This window comes from Neophocaena asiaeorientalis, unplaced genomic scaffold (genome assembly GCF_003031525.2).
Source record: "Neophocaena asiaeorientalis asiaeorientalis breed wild unplaced genomic scaffold, Neophocaena_asiaeorientalis_V1.1 scaffold461, whole genome shotgun sequence".
In the NCBI taxonomy this organism is placed as follows: domain Eukaryota; kingdom Metazoa; phylum Chordata; class Mammalia; order Artiodactyla; family Phocoenidae; genus Neophocaena; species Neophocaena asiaeorientalis.
This window is the reverse complement of record NW_020173230.1, coordinates 3,662,094-3,680,099: the sequence shown is the minus strand read 5'-3', so window position 1 is coordinate 3,680,099 and position 18,006 is coordinate 3,662,094. Positions and strand designations below refer to the sequence as shown.

Sequence of the window (18,006 nt, the reverse complement as noted above, 5' to 3'; positions counted from 1 at the left end):
GGTGTAGGCGGGCTGGTGGATCTTGCTCCGTCTCAGGGCGGGGACCCCACAGGCGGGCACAGGGGTGGGAGGGGCAGGGAGCAGGACACGAGCAAGGGGTGATCAATACTGAGAGGCCGGCTCGAAGAGGACTGAGCATGTTGCCACCTGAAAGGGACTGCTCGGGAGGGTGGCAGGAGGGGCCTGGACTTAGCAGGGGAACACGATGAAAGTGATACCCAGGGAGGTTGGCCTCACGGTGCATTTAGGCTGTGGCATGATATCTAATTTAACTTATTTATCAATCGTCCAACCTGAGGGATGGGGCAGCCATAGCAACTGTTTACAGCGCTCTTAGGGAAAGAACCTGTAAAACAAGCCCAAAGGTGATCTGGGGTTTTCAATGGGCGAGTGCAAATCACAGCAGGGATGAGGGTTCAGAGAACCTGTGTAAAAACAGGAGCTCTCAGTGTGGCCCTAGATCCAGGATGGGTACCGGGGGACGGGCAGTCCCAGGGTACAGTTGGCTGCTCAACTCTTGGGGCCCAGCCTGGTCTGGCCACAAGCTGACCTTGTGACCTCAGGCACATCAATTAACTCACGAACCCGGGCCACAGATTCCTCATTCATAACAGAGCAGACACCATTTGTGTCTCACATAAACTAAGTGGAGGTGAGACAACATACCCCAAAGCAGCAAGACCTTGGAGTTAAGACAGAAAACACCATACTACTCCGAGCGCAAACGCGCTCGCTCCCACCCGCAACACGAGGGCTCCTGTTGTCCCACCGCGAAGACGCAGCAGAAAATGGAGGAAGAAACAGACAAGGGCCCGGGAGTTGACCAGGGGCTGCGGGTGGAGGGAGAGGCCCGCACCTGGGTGATGGAGCTGGGCCTGTCGGTCCGTGGGCACCAGCTAAAAGGAGATGGTAGGACAGGGCGCACAAGGTGCTGGGTAAGGTGGGGGGGGGGGTGAGGGGGGGCGTGGAAAACTGCAGGGGGGTCGGCGTCTGGCAGTTCAGGTGCCCTTGAGATCATTACTGAAAAGGGAAGCAAAGGTGGATTCCGGGACTCAGGACCACCGGCTCCCTTGTGTCTGTCCAGGCCTCGACTCAGCCGCACCCAAACCCCTTGGGAGCTGGGCCCTGCCCTGGCAGCTGTGGTTCAGGGGGCTGGGGTAGGGCCCAAGGACTCCCTCGTCATTCTGATGGGGTCCAGGGTCAGGACCCTGGCTCGGACAAGCCTTGGAAGGAAGGAAGAGAAACTGACTTCCCTCAGTCTGACAACAGGTCCTGGTGGGCACCAGAATGGGGTCCCGAGAGTCTGTCCCAGGGGGACCTGCCCAGGCTCCAGGCTTCAGAGGTAAGGGCCTGCGTTCCTCACGCTGCCTGTGTTCCTCATGTTTCCCAAGGGGAGAATGAACCCAGAGACCGCAGTCGCTGAGGGAGTACCCCATTAAACTCTGTCCCTCGGAACCGTCCGCCCCCTTCTGCCAAACCGCTTGTGTGAACTATCACAGGTCACGTAAATCCTCCTGCAGAGACCAGAACACCGAGGCCGGAAGAAGCCAGATAATGATCTGTTACCCTGCAGCCATTTTCTCACGAGATGTGAATGAGACGCAGGACACGAGGGAAACCTGATGTGCGGTGACGGTGGGCCGGGACCCCAGCCTACGAGGCAAACACTCGGAGTCTAGGCTAATCTCCCCGGGGAGGGTTGAGGGAACGAGAGGCTCAGTTTTCCTTCCTTCTCATCACCCCGCTGTTCCTGCCGACACTAAGTGGCCGACGTATGCCGACTATGTCCAGTATATTCACCTGACGGACAGACAGGCATTTAGGTTTAAGGCGGCCTGGTGTGGTGCACCAGAGCCCCAAGCTAACATTTGCCTGTAAATACTTGACAAAGGGCCTGCGTGCCTCCTGTCTCCTTGAATGCGCACGAAGCAGGGGTGGCTTGATGGAGGGGTAAAGAGTGGACTTGGGAGCAGGACAAACTTGGGATCACATTCCAGCTCGGTCATTTCCTAGCTGTGTGACCTCGGGCAGATTACTTAACTCCTCCGAGCCTGTTTGCTTACCTACAAAATGAAGGTAATAAAACCGTCCTCTAACGACTGTGGCATCACGACGCAGCAATGACATAACTGCACAGAGTCCCGCCCGGCCCCTAACGCGGAGCAGGGGCTGGCTGAGTGGCGGCTCGCCTTCCAGAATTGGTGATTCCCATGGCCCAATGGCCCGGTTTTGGCTTTTGCTGGATCTACAGACTCCACCGTTTCTCTACCCAGTTCTGCCAGCCAAGCCCAACAGACATCGTGCCGCTGGCCTGGTTTCCTACGCTTGCTCGTTTGCTCCCCAACGGGCTGCGGCTGGGGCTGGGGCTGGAGCTGCCGGGCTACACGGGCAACGTGTCCCTGAGGGGAGCCCTGGCAGGGCCGGCTCGCGGGAGGCTGAAGCGGTGCCATGTAAACACTGCACTTAGCCGATGCTGAAGTGTTTAAGCACCCCGAGGATCCACAACTTGCTCTACCTGTGAAAACATTCATTTCCTTCTGAAATGTTTTGGTTGCTACAGTCCAGGATGGTGCCAGAAATCCTTTCAATCAAAACATTTAGCCCAGGAGCCCCGGGTAGACACAGGATGCACGGCTTTCTCTAGAGGACCCTGAGCGACCACAGAGGCCAGGAGAAGCCGCACCGATTCCATCCTCGAGGGCTTCCTCCCGCCTCGGCTCCGGTGCTGGGTCCAGTCCAGGTAAACTTGGACAAGGGGACCGTGACACAGCCAAGGGGACATTTCAGGCAAAATTAATACCAGAGTCCATGAAGTACAAAGGTTGTGATGGTTCCTTAAATGGAAAACTTTTCTCTGTAGCCTGAAACACTTAAGTCATGTTTTAGTTAAGGTGAACTTAAAGACAGAAAACAAAAATCCAGTCTTAAAAGGGGTCCTCACACTAAAACTTTGCTTTGGACCCATTCCTGGGGAATAATTTAAAAGCTCCGGTCTGGGGCGGCAGAGGCCCCTGCCGAGTCCTGGCTTGGCCGCTGGGGCCAAGCGTTCTGGGGCAAGGGGTTTACATCCAGGGAGCTTCCGTTTCCTCATCTATATAAAGAAATAACAATGCCCTGCTTCATGGGTCGGGTGGGGGTAGTGGTAGTCAAACTGATGTGTGACCTTATTACAGCAGCACATCTCCCACTGGACTGTCCTCTCTCCAGGAAGGGCCTGGCTCGTCCCTCCTGGCTCTCCCAGAATCCACTGCGGGTCCCGGCACACAGCAAGGGCTCTCCAACCCTTTATTAAATAAAAGGACAGATACAAGTGCAATTCACCCATCACAGGCCATCAGAGCTGCAGGGACCTCAGGATCACTTACTTCCTCCTTATTCTGCACACCAGGAAACTCAGGCCTCGTAAGTGCCACCACCTGAGTTAATCACTGTATGTGAACTAGTGACGGAGTTGGCTCTGAAACCGGGGCTCCTGGACCAGAGTTTTGATGCCAACCACAGCCAGACTAACCGCTAAGGTTGGCCGAGGACGGATTATGTGGCAGGACGTGCTCTAAAGGCTTCGCTCAGAGTAATTTCCAGAACCCTTGTAAAAACCCATTTTATGGATGATGCAACTGAGACTCAGGGAGGTTAAGCCACTTGCCCCAAGTCACACAGCTGATAAGCTGCAGAGCTGGGTTCGGAACCCAGGGGTTTGGCTCCAGTGGCCACGGTCTTAATTACGCCGCCGCTCTGTACTGCCGCACAGCACTGAAGGAAAGAGTCTGGAGTCCGATAGTTCAAAGCCGCCTTGATCGAGCTGGGGAAGTTCCAGCTAAGAGCAATTTTCATTAGTCTTAGAAAAATCAGAGGCAAAGGTCTGAGATGTGTGCCTGGCTCCTCTTGAATGCCCGCACGTCAGGCGAGATCCTGACTATCACGCGGACTCAGAGCGGGTTGTGTTATTACCTCCCCCGCTCCTCCCACGTCATGAACTGTTTTCCACTCCCGAAGGACACATCCAGAAGACCAAACCTCCAATTTTCCTGTGCAGTCCTGCAAGCCTCCAGCCTCGGATCGCCACCCATCTGCCAGCGGTCCACCCAACAGTCTAACTGGGAAGATGCTCTCTTGGTGATGGGCTCTCCACCGGGTGGGCGTCACGCTGACCACCGGGCACCGAGGCACCACCAGTAAAGCTCTTCCCTCTGACACTGCTGGGTTCCATCCCCAGACTGTTACACGCACTCCCCACCGGGACAGCAGGACTGTTTCAAACGTTACCCCCGAAAAGGGACGCTCTAAAGCCAAAGAAGAAAGCGGCTGTTAACACACAGAGGTACAGATGCGAGGCGACGGGGTCCCCGCGGGGCTGGGCTACCCACCACGTCCGGCGCCTTCTGGATCTGGGAGGCCAGCTGGAGAGAGTGGTTGGCCGACAAGAGCTGCTCCCTCAAGGTCTCCGCCTCTCTCTGAGCCACCTCTGCCCTCTGAAGGAAGTGAAAAGGGTGGAAAGAGAAAGTACATTCAGTTTAACAACTGACAATTATTACAAGAAACATTCATCAATTCATGCCTGACTGACTATAATTGATTTTCCTAAACACTCAACCTAATAAATGCTAGAAGAAAACAGAGAATGTGATGGATTTTTATTTTAAACAGTACAAGGAAGAAATAATTGAGCGATTATGACAGTAATTTAACGCTAGGAGCAAGGAATCCCCCGCTGATACTAGCGCTCCGGCCCACTGAATTTCCCAGACTGAATAAATACAAGTGGAAATGGAGTCTTTTGATTCAATTTCTTTCTATTCTCATAGCCCAAGAAGATTTTATTGCAGGATTACTCCTGGGAGTAATTCTCACGGGTAAACAGTGAATTAAAGACACTCTGGCCATTCTCCTCCTAAAAACACGCACAATGTCGTGGCTGTTTTCCTCTAGCGAGTATTTCCATAAACGGACGGGGTGTAAATACCACTTCTTTTGTGAGGACCAGGCTTATTTCAACGTATTTAACCCTTCACCCGACCAAGTTTTCTAATGCTGAGGCTGGCATTTCTAGCCAGCCAGGCCAACGAGGGGCTGCTCAGGGGGTGAGGCCGAACAGAGCCGCCACAGGGAGGAGGCTGCAAGAGGAACGAGGGGACGCTTCTGTCATTTGCTGTCATTCCCGGACAAGGACACCAGCGCTCCGGAGAGCAAGCCAGTATTTCCCACTGGTCAGCGAGAACAGTCACTCCAGTGCCCACCTCCCAAGAGGACACCGTGGTGCAGTGGGCAGGAGCCGGGCATTTGGGACCAGAGGGATGAGAGCAGGTCACCTAACTCAGCTCACCAAGCCTCCACCTTCCCATCTGTAAAATGGGAACACCGTCTCCCTCCCAGGGACCTCGTGAGGATTAACACCCAGAAGCGCCCTCATTCATAAGTGCTTTGTTAATGGGCTCGTCCTGATTTTACAATGACTGAGACGAAATGCAAGGATGGGTGGGAAGCTGTAGCTAACTGACACTGGGCACGTGGACTGAGGAGTGATCGCTGCTTCTTTCTACCAGACGTACATTCTGCTCATAGAAAAGATGAACGGGAAAAGCCTGGCTGACTAAGGCTATTTCGTGTGTTTTCTCATTTTGTGGTGTGACAGTGCGTGCCTACTAATTGCTAAGAAAGAACTGAAAAGAGAAGCAAGAAGTTAGCCTGCCTGGTACTCGCCAATCCACCTAGTTGTACGAGGACTGGGTTTGGCAGCCTTAAGTGGTTCTACGACGGCGGCACGGCCCTATCTGCTCTGCATCCAGACATATTAGGGTATTTCTAACAGTAGCTACTCCTGCCCAGGGTGGTGCTGGTGGCCGCCCGCCCCGCCGCTCCAGGAGCTCCTGGAATTGCACTCAGTCTAATTCCCATGGCGCCTGGGCGGGCCTGTCTGTGCTCGAGCAACCACTTCCCACCCTCCGCTGCAAACCGTCTAGAGGCGCCCGTGTCAGGAAAGGCGGTGATGTGACCGGTATGGCCAAGGTGTCAGGGGTGACTTCTGGTTCACGATAACTGCAGGAAGCTCTCCCCTTCAGTGAAAAAGATTTCCCCTAGTTTGTTTCCAGATGAGCCACTCCACGTTTTTCTGATAATCGAGTCACATTACTGAAAAGTTTACTCTCGTCTTTCTCGTCAGTTATACTCTTGGGCATAAAACCTCCATGGCTCTGCCAGGAAGAAGGTGTATTTTGACATATTTCTAGCCTTTCTGACTAAGGAAAACAGTGCTTAGCCTAGTGGAGAAGCAGTTCTGGTGGCAGCCAACGAGGCAGCATCCCCCTGCCCCCGCCCGCTAACACTGGCTGTGAAATGTTCCAGAAGCACCAGAGCTGGGGCAGCCCGGGCAGGGGCTTCGCGGCCAGGATCTCACGTGGGCATTTCGCTGTTGGGAGCAGAGTGCTGTCCCATCAAAGGCTGGGGGCTCACAGAATAAGGGATCTTAGCTGTGGATGATTTCACCCTCGGTTTTCATAATTTCCCCAGAGCTTCTGCACTTTGTTCGGTTTCCAAGTTCACGTACAGTCATGAACCTGGGGCCTGTCCTCGGTGGTCACAGCCTCTTACCACGTTTACGCTGACTTGGCTGCTTCACTGTAACTCTTAAAAAAAAATCAATTAACTAATTAGTTAATTAGGTTGTGGCGGGTCTTAGTCGCGGCAGGCGGGCTCCTCAGTTGCGGCGTGCAAACTCTTAGTCGCGGCAGGTGGGATCTAGTTCCCTGGCCAGGGATCGAACCCCGGCCCCCTGCATTGGGAGCGCGGAGTCTTAACCACTGTGCCACCAGGGAAGTCCCACCCTGTAACTTTTTGATTGTTTAGGATTTTTATTATTTATTCAGGATTTATAGCCTGAGTACATCAAAAACAAAACAAAACGAGTTGAGGTGTTTGTGCCGCTAAACGTGCGCAAAGCAGAACAGCTGAAAGTCAAAGTGGGCCTAAGAGCTGCTGAAGGAGGGAGCGGGCACTGGACGCCGGGAGCTGCTGCGGTGAGTCTCTGGAGCTGCAAATGCAGCCCAGCCGCTGGCGGCTGAGGCGGAAGGAAAAGGGTGCTGTGCTGGGTTGGCTCCGCAGTCTCCCTTGTTGCCAGGGTTTCCTATCTTCCCCATGACCACAGTCCGGCCAGATGAAGTTGTGTTTCTAGAACTGGAATCAACGTGGGGAGGGGGCAAGCTCCTTTGCTGGTTTCTGATCTGGACACCCAGACACGGGGCCGTAGCTGCCACGGGACATCCAGCTCCCCGTTTCCACTGACGGGACTCCTCCTCCCCTGTCCCTGCAGAGGCAGAGCCTGGGGACCGCGGCCAGGGCCCCGGTGGGCAGCTGGAGGCATCGTGGGTGTGACTCAGTGGCCACCCCACGGTGAGAACAGAGCCTGGCCAAGCCTGAGCTGCCCTCCTGAGAGATTTGCTGGCTGTTTCTTACTTTCTGTCCTTTGCTGAGAAGTGAGGGTAAATGCTGGAAGCGTAAGGGAAAGGAGAGCGCACGTGAATGAATGAGGGCGCTGCTTTGCATTTTGGTGGTAAGTCCAAAGATAGAAAGGGCGGCCCTACAGGACAACTGGGGACCAGCGAGATAACACAAGCCCGGTGCCCAGCGGTGCCACCAAGCGGTGACAGGCGTCCAGTGAAGAATTATTATTATTTTGGACCCTGGTGTGTGCTGCCTCTGGTGGCCACGATTCTTCCCTTATCTTAAAATGAGGAAAACCTTTTTTTTTAGTTAATTTATTTTTGGCTGCATTGGGTCTTCGTTGCTGCGCACGGGCTGTCTCTAGTTGCGGCGATCGGGGGCTACTCTTCGTTGTGGTGCACGGGCTTCTCATTGCAGTGGCTTCTCTTGTTGCGGAGCACAGGCTTTACGTGCGTGGGCTTCAGTAGTTGCGGCACACGGGCTTAGCTGCTCCGTGGCATGTGCGATCTTCCCGGACCAGGGCTCGAACCCGTGTCTCCTGCATTGGCAGGCGGATTCTTAACCACTGTGCCACCAGGGAAGTCCCGAGGAAAAATTTTAAAATTTAAAATCTTAAAATTTTTAGGGGAAAATTACTAAAGACTGTAGCTGGTCTTCAGGTTAAACTCCAGCTTCCTTCAGCTGTCACCAGGAAGTCATAAAATGTGGAGAAGCACGGCCGGTGGGGCAGACAGAGGAGGCAAAGGCAGAGGCTCAGGCGGCTGCAGCCTGCAGGGGACGGCTGGTGAGGCCGGTCACAGCCCTGGGCCCAGGGCCCAGGGAAAGGGGGCTGTGCTCAGGGGTTCCCTTGCGGGGGGTGTTTCCTTCTCCCCCAGCACCAAGGCTGGGATGTGAGGGAATCCTCACCACCTTCCCTGTCGGGCAGGCTTTCCCCAGTTTACCCATTTAAGGTGTGGCTTTGAGTCCGCTGGTTTTATATGGTGGTGGTGGAGGCAGGTGGGGGGGTGTCTCTGATCCAGCCTTCTGCCCAACCTGGCCCTAGGCTTTGTCTCTTGTCCCTTTTATATGTGTGGCCATGAAAGCCCACCTCTGGGGACACCAGAGGTGAGCAAGTCCCTTTAGTGACACAGCAGCCATGTGAGCTGGCCAAGGGCAGTGAGTGCCCCCAGGGAGACAGGCCGCGGCTGGGCACACAGGTCTGCTGGCAGGCTGTCCCTCCTGCAGTAACTTCCCAAGGCTGCTGGAGCAAACTACCACAGATTCAGTGGATTCAAACAAGACCAGCTTATTACGTCATAGTTCTGAGGTCCGGCGTCCGCTGTGGGTCCCACTGGGGTAAGATCAAGGCGCTGCAGGGCTGGTCCCTTCCTGAGGCTCCGGGGCAGGATCTGTTTTCAGCTCCTAGAGGCTGCCTGCATTCCTCGGCTTGTGACCCCTTCCTCAACCTTCAGAGCCCGCAGTGGCCACAGTCAAATCCTTCTCACACCCCACGGCTCTGACTCTTCCGTCTCCCTCTCTGCACCTACGGACCCTGGTGATTATGGAGGGCCCACCTGCACAACCCCAGGGACCCTCCCGTCTCAAGGCCAGCAGATTAACAGCCTCAACTGTGCTCTGCAGGGAAGTGGACCTATTCACAGGTTGTGGAGATTGGGCTGTGGACATCTCTGGGGGCCGTTCTTCTGGCCACCGCAGTCCTCAAGGACAAATAACACATTTGGACCATTTCCAGGAGAAGGCAAGCTCTCCTCGGGGATGACTCCACAACCTGCTCCTCTCAAGGCCCCGGACTCTGGAGGGAGAGAAAAGGGGAGCATGACTACGGAGACCAGCAAGCGACCTTCCCAGGGAACAGATGCCATCGCTGTGCAAAGTGCACAGCTAACTTCCGGTCACCCTTCCAGATCAACACCCACACTCCCCTGCGGAGGACAGCTAGGGCCCAGAGGTGGACCCGCTTCAGTGATGCTGCAGGAGAGAGGTCAGAAAGGTCCACCGAGAGAGTTACCGCCACACATCCCAAGCTGGCCCCGTGCTGGTGGCTGGAGTCCCATTTGGACCCCCTGCCTGTGTTTCTGGGGGACTTGATGGATACTGATTTGGATTTCTTTTCTCGGGTCGGCCAGGCTGAAAGCTGGACCTATCCCAGCGTCACACCACCTGCATAAACGCAGATTGTTACAGCCCACAGACTGCTGAGTCACGATTTCAGAAAAGCCATAAGAGCAAATTTCCCTACCCGCTCCTCCCCCAAAAGCTCCGAACCTTTACTGTCACCAATTAAGACAGTATTAATACAAGCACCTCCAAGTCGGACAAAGAGGTGTTAAGTGAGACCCAGCCCTAACTGCCCGTCACCAGTCGGACTCTCTTCCACTTCTCCTCACTAGAAACACAAGTACTTCAGCGATAAGATAGAGCTTCAGGTCTCAGTAGAACATTTTGACTAAAAACCAGTGCAAAAATAATGTTATATGCCAATGAAGTAGTAAATTGCTCCTCCCGGGGCTCTCCCCTGATGGGCAAGGCATGGAACCAGACGTCTGGCTGCGCCCGGCCCCGGTACCCCTCCTCCGGCCCGGCCCGCCTCCGCCTCGTCACCACGGGCCCCGCATCATCCCTGCCCTGACACATCACAACAGCTGCTTACTGCTCTCCCGGCTTCCAGTCTTTTCATTCCCCTCCGTTCTCTGGATGCTTAGCCAGAGCGATCCTTCTAGAACTCATATCTGTGTCTCACTCCCGCCCGTGATTCTCCACTCTTCTCAGGATGAGGCCCTCCCCACACCTGGCTAGACCCCCTCCTCTGGGCCCACCTCTCTGCAGGGGCTTTACGGAACAGTCTGGAGCCCCCAGAGCTCAAGGAGCCCTTCCGTACAGGCCCTTCCTTGCCTGCCTGGGCGCTGCCCTCCTCCTTGTCCCCCCGGGGAGTTTTTCTCCTCATTGAGTCATCCCTGTTGAGCCGCTGAGCCACCGAGTCAGCCCCTTTCTGTTTGCTCTGTGTCTGACCCTCCACCTCATACTCTCAGCGAGGGCTGGCCCACATCTGCCCGCACAGCTCTGGTGACGGGGAGCTCACTCCCTTCGGAGGCAGCTCCGGGCACCTCTGCATCGGGAGGGAGTTCCCTCCCATCAGCCTCTGCACTTGGTCGTGAAAAAGCCCGACCCCTCCCCTGGCCAGCTGCAAGGCCAGAATCCACAACCGCTGCCCTAGGCCTTCCCCTTTCTAATCTCTTAACATCCCAAGTTCCTGACGTGTCAAGTCTTTCTGTCTTCTTTCCCTGCTCCCCAAAGAACAGGGATGTCCCCAGACCTCCCTGTTTCTTTCGTGTGAGGGCCCCTTCCCCGTCCTGGCCATGGAGTGGAGCCTGGATGCACTGCATGTGCCTGGTTTCCTTCTAGTGTGTGTGGTTTTCCAGGACAAACGATAAGTCCCCGGGCATGAACTAACTGCTACAGCCGGCTGCAGAATCACCATCCCCTCCACTCCAGAGACTATTTCTACTCATGTAGCCTGAGTGGCTGGTGAGACTCTCCTATACCTCTCCCCACCCGCACTGTGCTGGTATCTTCCTGGGCAGGACTTCAGAATTCTCCCTGCGAACCCAGGCTCCCTTAGCAACTACAGAGCACGAATTTAAGCACGCACTTACAGGTGTTCTACCTCTAACCCGCAAAACAATCTCGTGAAGGAAGTACGGGCAGATCTCGTTTTACTGCGCATCACTTTGTCGTGCTTTTTACTAACTGAAGGTTTGTGGCAACCCTGTGTTGAGCAAGTCCACTGGCGCTATTTTTCCAACAGCATTATTTTAAAGTTAAGGTATGTGCATTGCCTCTTTAGACATAATGCTATCGCACACTTAAAGAGACTACAGTGTAGCATAAACTTAACTTTTATATGCACGGGGAAGCCAAAAAATCTGTGTGACTCCCATCCTGATACCCGCTCTGTTGTGGTGGTCTGGAACCTGAAATCTCTCCGAGGTCTGCCTGTACTAGTTACCACTCCCTCCCTCCCTTTCTCTCGTACATAAACAATTTTTTTAAATTAAAAAAAAAAATGGAATTGTAAAATACAGTCACATAAAATATACCATCTTAACCATTTTTAAGTATACATTTTAGTGTTAAATATGTTCGCATTGTTGGGCAACCATCTCTAGAAATTTTCATCTTGCAAAACTGAAACTCTGTCCCCATTAAACACTGTAATTCCCCATTCCCCGTTCCCCCAGCCGCTGACACCCACCTACCCTTCTTTTTTAAAAAAATTAATTAATTTTTGGCTGCGTTGGGTCTTTGTTGCTGTGCGCGGGCTTTCTCCAGCTGTGGCGAATGGGGGCCACCCACCACAGCTGTGGTGTGCGGGCCTCTCCCTGCAGTGGCCTCTCCCTGGGCTCCAGGCACGCAGGCTTCAGTAGTTGCGGTGTGTGGGCTCAGCAGTTGTGGCGCACGGTCTCTCTGTCTCTATGAATTCGACGACCCTAGAGATTTCATGTAGGTGGAATCACAGTCTGTTTTTTTGTGACTGGCTTAATTTTCCTTAGCATAATGTCTGCAAAGTTCATCTCTTTGTTTTCCCTTTTTTTAAAAGAAATGTAAGCAGTGGAGAGACTTGTCCAAGGCCATCTATGGCCAGGAAGTACCGAGTGCAGACCTGAACCAACCGTCACCGTGGAGGCGGCACCTTTCTTCAGGGTCCTGTCTGGTGTCTCCGAGGACCCGGATCCACCCAGTGGCCTTCAGCACTTTGAGAAGCACATCAACTGTGCCAAACGTCCTAGTACCTGGGGCCTAACTGGATGGAGCCTGACCACTTGATATGCACAGAGTCAGCTCATCTGTCTAACAAGCCAGAGCTTACCCCAGAGCGCCGCCAAAAGGGGAAGCAGGCCTGCGATGGGCCTGGAGGGAGGGAGAGAGTGGGGGAGTGGAAACTGAGAAATGCAAGTGATAATCCCGTGACAGGGAAGGTTCACCAATAAGGTTTCTGCAAAGTTGAGCAGTGCTACTTGAGTAAGAACAAAGGGGCCAAACTAAATTAGTTTAGCAAATTAAGGTAAATAAATGCTTCGGCACCTCTGTGAGGTGAAGCGGAAGTAGTGCTTTAGGGCAAGGAGCTGAATGGGTGTATTTGGGACAGAAAGAAAGGCCAAGTGAGCCCCCAGGCTCTATCCTTGTTTCCGAGTGTGGTGAATGGCACAGGCGCCAGGCCTGGCTCTGCAACTGACCGGCCACTGGCCTCAGTTTCCTCATCTGTAAGATGGGAGTCATAACTACACTGACCTTGGTGGAAAACAGTGAGGTTTAAGTGACTTGGTTCGTGTGAAGTTCGGTACAATCGGTACAAAATAAGTTACTCGACAACGGTCAGCTCTTCTCACCGTGACCAGCACGGCTACTACACAAAGATGCTACCTCGGGTGATGCAGTCCACGCATCTCTACTGAGCAACCCCTATGGACCAAGCCCAGGATCCTCAGGGGTGAGTCTGAGTGTGCAACAACGGACACACAAAATCTTCCTTGAAGAAGAAAGGAATCCACACGCTCCATGATCATTCTCATGCATACACTGACTTTCATGTTTTAATCGGATTTCAGGATATTTTCATGGGCCAAAGAATGGACAGGGCCGCTCTTTGCTGAGTGTCTGCCAAGGTCCGGGTTAGCAATGCCAGTCAGGGGGACAGGCACCCTGTGGGACCCTCACAAGGTGGAGAGCTGAGACCATGGATCCGAGAAAGATTTTCATCCCGCGGGGCCACTCGAGGCAAACCGCTAAGCTTCCAAGTGCCTGGAGCGACCCAGCTGTAAAACTGAGTGGGGAGAGGCCACCACTGCCCCTGGCCTTCTGCGGCTGAGACACATAACCCAGCTCTGGCTGCTTCTCCCTGCAAATAAATAAACTAAAACGAGAGACCCCTCCCTTTTCAAAGCAGTAGCGCCTTTTGCTGAAGCGAAATGTTCTCTCGCTCCGCAGTCCTCGGGGAAGGGCGGGGCTCTGCAGGGCGGCCAAATTTCCCAGGCAAGCTGACTGTTGAGAGCCACTGGACACCGTGTGCCTACTTCATGCTGGACACAGTGCTGGGGGTACTTTGCGCAAAGCATCGTGACAACTAAGTATCAACCAGGAGGGGCTGTCAGCTGGCAGCCCTCTCCAGAGCAAGCGGCTTCATCCCGTCAGGAGGTGGAGAGACAGACTTTGCTACGGGGTAACGCACTGGTATAAACTCTAAGGCATAACGGCTGTCACGGGAACAGAGCGGAGATTTAAGAGACGGATTAAGGAAAAGAAAAAGCATCACCACGGGATGCCGGGGATGCTGGGACCACGTCAGAGACTTTCCCAAGGAAATCACGCCTGGGACTTTTCACGTATTTCTCATGACATCAGAAAAAGCGTCAACGTCGACAGCTGTATGTGAAAGGTACAAGACTAACTGGCCTCCTAGCTTAGAGAAGCCTCTTGTGAGAGAACAGAAAGGGCTACGCTCTTGTGATTGCACGCCTGAAGCCATCAAACGTCCTACCTGGTTTGCTCTTTCAAGGTCCGTCATGATCATTTCAATTTCGTCGGCCCTGGGGAGGTGAGAGGGAGACAGCACATTAGTCAGCGGCGAGGGAGGCTCGGGGGCCACCGCGGTTCCAACTCGGCAGCGTGACCCACAGGCACGCAGGTCGGTGTCGGGGGAGAGGGGCCACGCAGAAGGGGACTCTGCCACCCATTGGGAGGAGGTGGGCTTGCATCGGCGGGAGAGCCCGCCTGCCCTTGAGGGGCGCCAGTCTCTTTGGGGAGACGGTGCCTCCTGCCAAGAGAGCAAAAAGAACTCTGAACAGAATGCTCTGGAAAAACAGAGGCGGCAGAGATGAATTCTCCTTGGGGGAGGGAATCAGGAAGGTTTCAGAGGAGGTGATGTGTGAACTGGGTTTTGAAGGATGCGTAGAAGTTTGCTAGGACCAAGAGAACCACAAGCAGGTGGGGGAGGCGGGAGGAGGCTGGGGACGCAGGCTGGGGGGCTCTGCAGTCTGTCTGTGCGATAAAACCACCTGGGTCTCCGTCATCCTCCCTCAGCCTGCTCACACACAGGGGGTTTCCAAGTGTTGTTTGTTCTTTCTCTTTTTTTCTGCTCTGAAAGTACTTTCTTGAGTAATCTGAAGGCACATACATGCTTCCAACACACAACAGCACGAGAGAGAGCGGAATGCTCAGAGTTCTACCGAGAAGGTCAGTTCCAAAAGTCTGTGGCAGGTTTGAACAGAACGCCCAGGGAAGTCACTGCCCCAGACGAGTCTCGATGACGGCCCCTGTGACGAGGAGGCCACGGCCGAGACTGCTGCCCGAGGAAGGTTCAGCCCACCCATGGAAGAGGGGGTGTGAATGTTACAGCTGCAGACCAGCAGTGGGCGTGTGCGCCCCCTCATTCCCCACCCCACGGGGACCTGAGCTGGCTCTGCCGCCTGCGGGACTGAGCTCCACCCCTCCCCGCCGGCCTCTCTGCCTGCTGAATCCCAATGGCTGCCCTTCTGGGCCGAGGCTCCTGCCCCCCTCCCACCCCCGCGGCCCTGTGCTCAGGCAGCTCCCACCATGTGGCGGGCCCTACATAGCCTGGACGTGTGCCGTCTGCCCCGTCACCCTCCACTCCTGGGAACCTCATCCCCTACTTCCACCCCCACCCCCCAGCCCTCCTCCAACCCTGCCAGGGGCTCCATCTCAGGAGGTAGCACAGCTCTCCCTCCCTGCCAGGGTGCGTCTCTTTCACCCTCACCCCTGCCGGCACAGGGCCTGGCATCAAGCTGGAGGCCAGGGTCCTGAATGTGGCCTGTCCTGCGACCAACGGGCCAGTGGGCCAGTCTACTCCCTGGGACAGGTTGGGGCACTCGGACGGGCCAACTCCAGGGTTCTTCTGCCCCCCAAACCTACTTCTCTGGTCTTGGCCATCCACCCTTAATATAGAGAGTGGGACAAACTACCCAGGCCCTGGCCGGTCCGGTTTTGCCATTTGCTGCATCGTGTGTTCTCTCCTCTGGCCCCGAGGCTTTTCCAGCCTTCACGGCGCCCTGGGATTCAAGGCCATCGCATCAACTCCCAGCAGCCCACACGGGGTAACAGATGCCTTGTGATCAGGTTCACCGATCGTCGTATCTGTTTGAAATAGTATCCTGCTCGCAGACTCGTCCGGGAAAAGTCCGAAACAACTCATCCAATGGCCTAGTTAAACGAAGCTCTTTTTAGGACAACTTCGTGAAGCAGTGTCTCTAAGACAAACACCCAAACTGGGCCCCCGCAGAGAAATGCTGGGGGCCGGGGGCGGCTTCAATGACAAAACGTCTTAATGCACCATGGCAAACAGAAACCTCCAAGATCTCAGAGAGAAACTGCCTTGACTCCAGAGGGTAAAACCATCACTGAAAGTGTTTGGTCCTCAAGTGACAGAAAAGTGGACCTGACGGCGGCCGGGACAGAAAGCTTTCTTGACAACCTGCTGATGGAGTGCAAATCTCATTGCGTATGAGAGGCAATCAAGTTAACAAACTTCTCTTTTAAGGCAAGTCACAACTTTTAAGTGAAGTTTTGAACTTTAATCAAACAGTTATGCACTATGTATTTACAAAGTCCAGATCTACACGGCCACCCGCCCAGCCCGCCGGCTGCTGGCGTCATCCGAGCACTCTCTCCCTCGGTCCGTGAATGTTTTCCGACACCTACAAGCTCCCTGGCCCCGGCAGGGGCCGTGGGAAAGGCGCAGGCAGACGTGGCTCCTGCACAGCCCACCGGTGCCGCGTTTACAGAGGGGGACAGAAGCCCCCCCTCTTGGCTGCTGAACACCTGAAACGAGACCTCCAGGTGCCCCATCTTCCTTCTCTCTGGCGCACGTCAGGGAGCTGGTGGCCAGGGGAACGGCCTGGGCTGGGGGAGCGGAGATCCCAAGCATGGGGTCTCAGGGAGGGTTTTCCGAATCTCTCCTGTTGGGTCCTTCATGAGCCCTTTCGTCTTTAATTCTGGCTAATTTATCTTCGTCATTCAGATGTTTCTTCTGCTTGGTTTGGGTCTCCTACTATCTGGCTACTGTTGGCCCGTCTACTTCCGTCCTCCACGTCGTCCAACTTTTCCTTACATTTGCTATGTCCTGATCCTTTCCTGCTCCTTCTGGGCGGTTCTTCAACTTGACCCCCCTGTAGCTGTGCTCAACCTGTGATCTAGCTCTTCTCTCTGCTTCCTTAGTTTAGTTATTCTGTTCTTGATACCTGTCATTCCCACTCCGTTCGTTATTACAATTATTCCTTGGTTTTGCTTTATGTTTCCTCGAGTGATGCTTATTTTGTACGTGGGGCCCATCTGTCTGTCTTCAGATCACATACACTGATGGGTTTGGGGGTCTGTCTTCCAGAGAGGGGTGTTCTCCTCTGGGGCCTTGCTGTTTTCCCCGGAGGGTACCAGCTACTCTTCTTGGCAGTGTATATGGGGGGAGGAGGGAGGACAGAGAGGCAGCCCCACTGTGTGTCTCTCAGGATGAATTGAAGGCACACAGCAGTGTTCAATGTCTTCTGCTGAGTGAAGAACGAGAGGCAGGGGATGACCCCAGGCCCCCGGAGTAAACACTGACAGCTCCCCTCCACCAGAAAAATCCTCTGGCCAGAGCTTCACCTTCAGTTCTCAGCATTAGGAGCAGGGGATCCCCCCGGTACAACTCCCCAACCTCTGCTCTGGAGATAAGGGGTAGAGATGTGGCTGCCTGGGGGCCCACCCTCCCCTGTTTTTATCCACTCCTCACTCCTTGCCTGGCCACTGCCATTGGCCATGGGGCCAGGACAAGGTCAGACACAGGCCTGGGCTAAAAAAGAGAGGGATTCCCAGGGGTCTGGCTTCACCTAGAGGCTAGATTGGCAAAGCTGGGACCTGCCGGGTCTGCGAAGTGGCATCCAGATCTGGCCAGGTTTAGGGGGCCTGGGTGGGCTTGAGCGCCTCCTCAGGTGAATGGTTTTGGATGGTCATTACGATGCTTAATATCCAGAAAACAATGTATCATCTCCAAAAGATGTCACGTCACTTATTAAAAATTAGTCACATTTAAACAGGAAGGTGTCTTCTTGGCAGTCTGAGGCAATCCCTGGAAATGAGTTTCAAGTTTTTCCATCTTCTCATCAGTTTAACTTTGGTTACTAAGCAACTGCTAAGCTGACCAAAATACTGAATGTGATAACGAGTGCGGCCCTTACCTTTCATCACGAGAGCAAGTCTCGTATTTCCAGAGCTTTCAGCCGATGATGCCCACACTGAGCCCTGCTGTTACAGAGTCGGGCAGTTCAAAACCAGGTACCCTGGCGACGGCGGGGCCCAGAGGGGCTGCAGCTCCCCTTCACGGATGGGACCAGAAGCCCCGGAAGGAGGCAGTGGAAGGAAGCAGGGATGCAGTGGGTGAGGAAAAGTTCAGATGATCCTTTTAGAAGTCTGTAGGTTCGTGATTCACTCTCCCAAGGGGCATGCTTTTTAAAAGGTGAGAGAAAAATACAACTGGCTGGGTACTGAAATGTGATCAGGGCTTCTGGAGACGGGCCGACCCGC

The 18,006-nt window shown here is 54.4% G+C and overlaps 1 protein-coding gene across 1 annotated transcript in view; it reads right to left on the bottom strand.

Moving 5' to 3' along the window:
• Window positions 1-18,006, bottom strand: part of CUX1 (cut like homeobox 1) — a 368,097-nt gene that overhangs the window by 85,864 nt on the left and 264,227 nt on the right. Inside the window, exons 9-10 of the mRNA XM_024745460.1 lie at window positions 13,973-14,021; window positions 4,368-4,472 (exon numbers count right to left, since the gene is read on the bottom strand). Of these exons, the coding sequence (XP_024601228.1) occupies window positions 4,368-4,472; window positions 13,973-14,021 (154 nt within the window). The remainder of the gene's footprint in view (window positions 1-4,367; window positions 4,473-13,972; window positions 14,022-18,006) is intronic.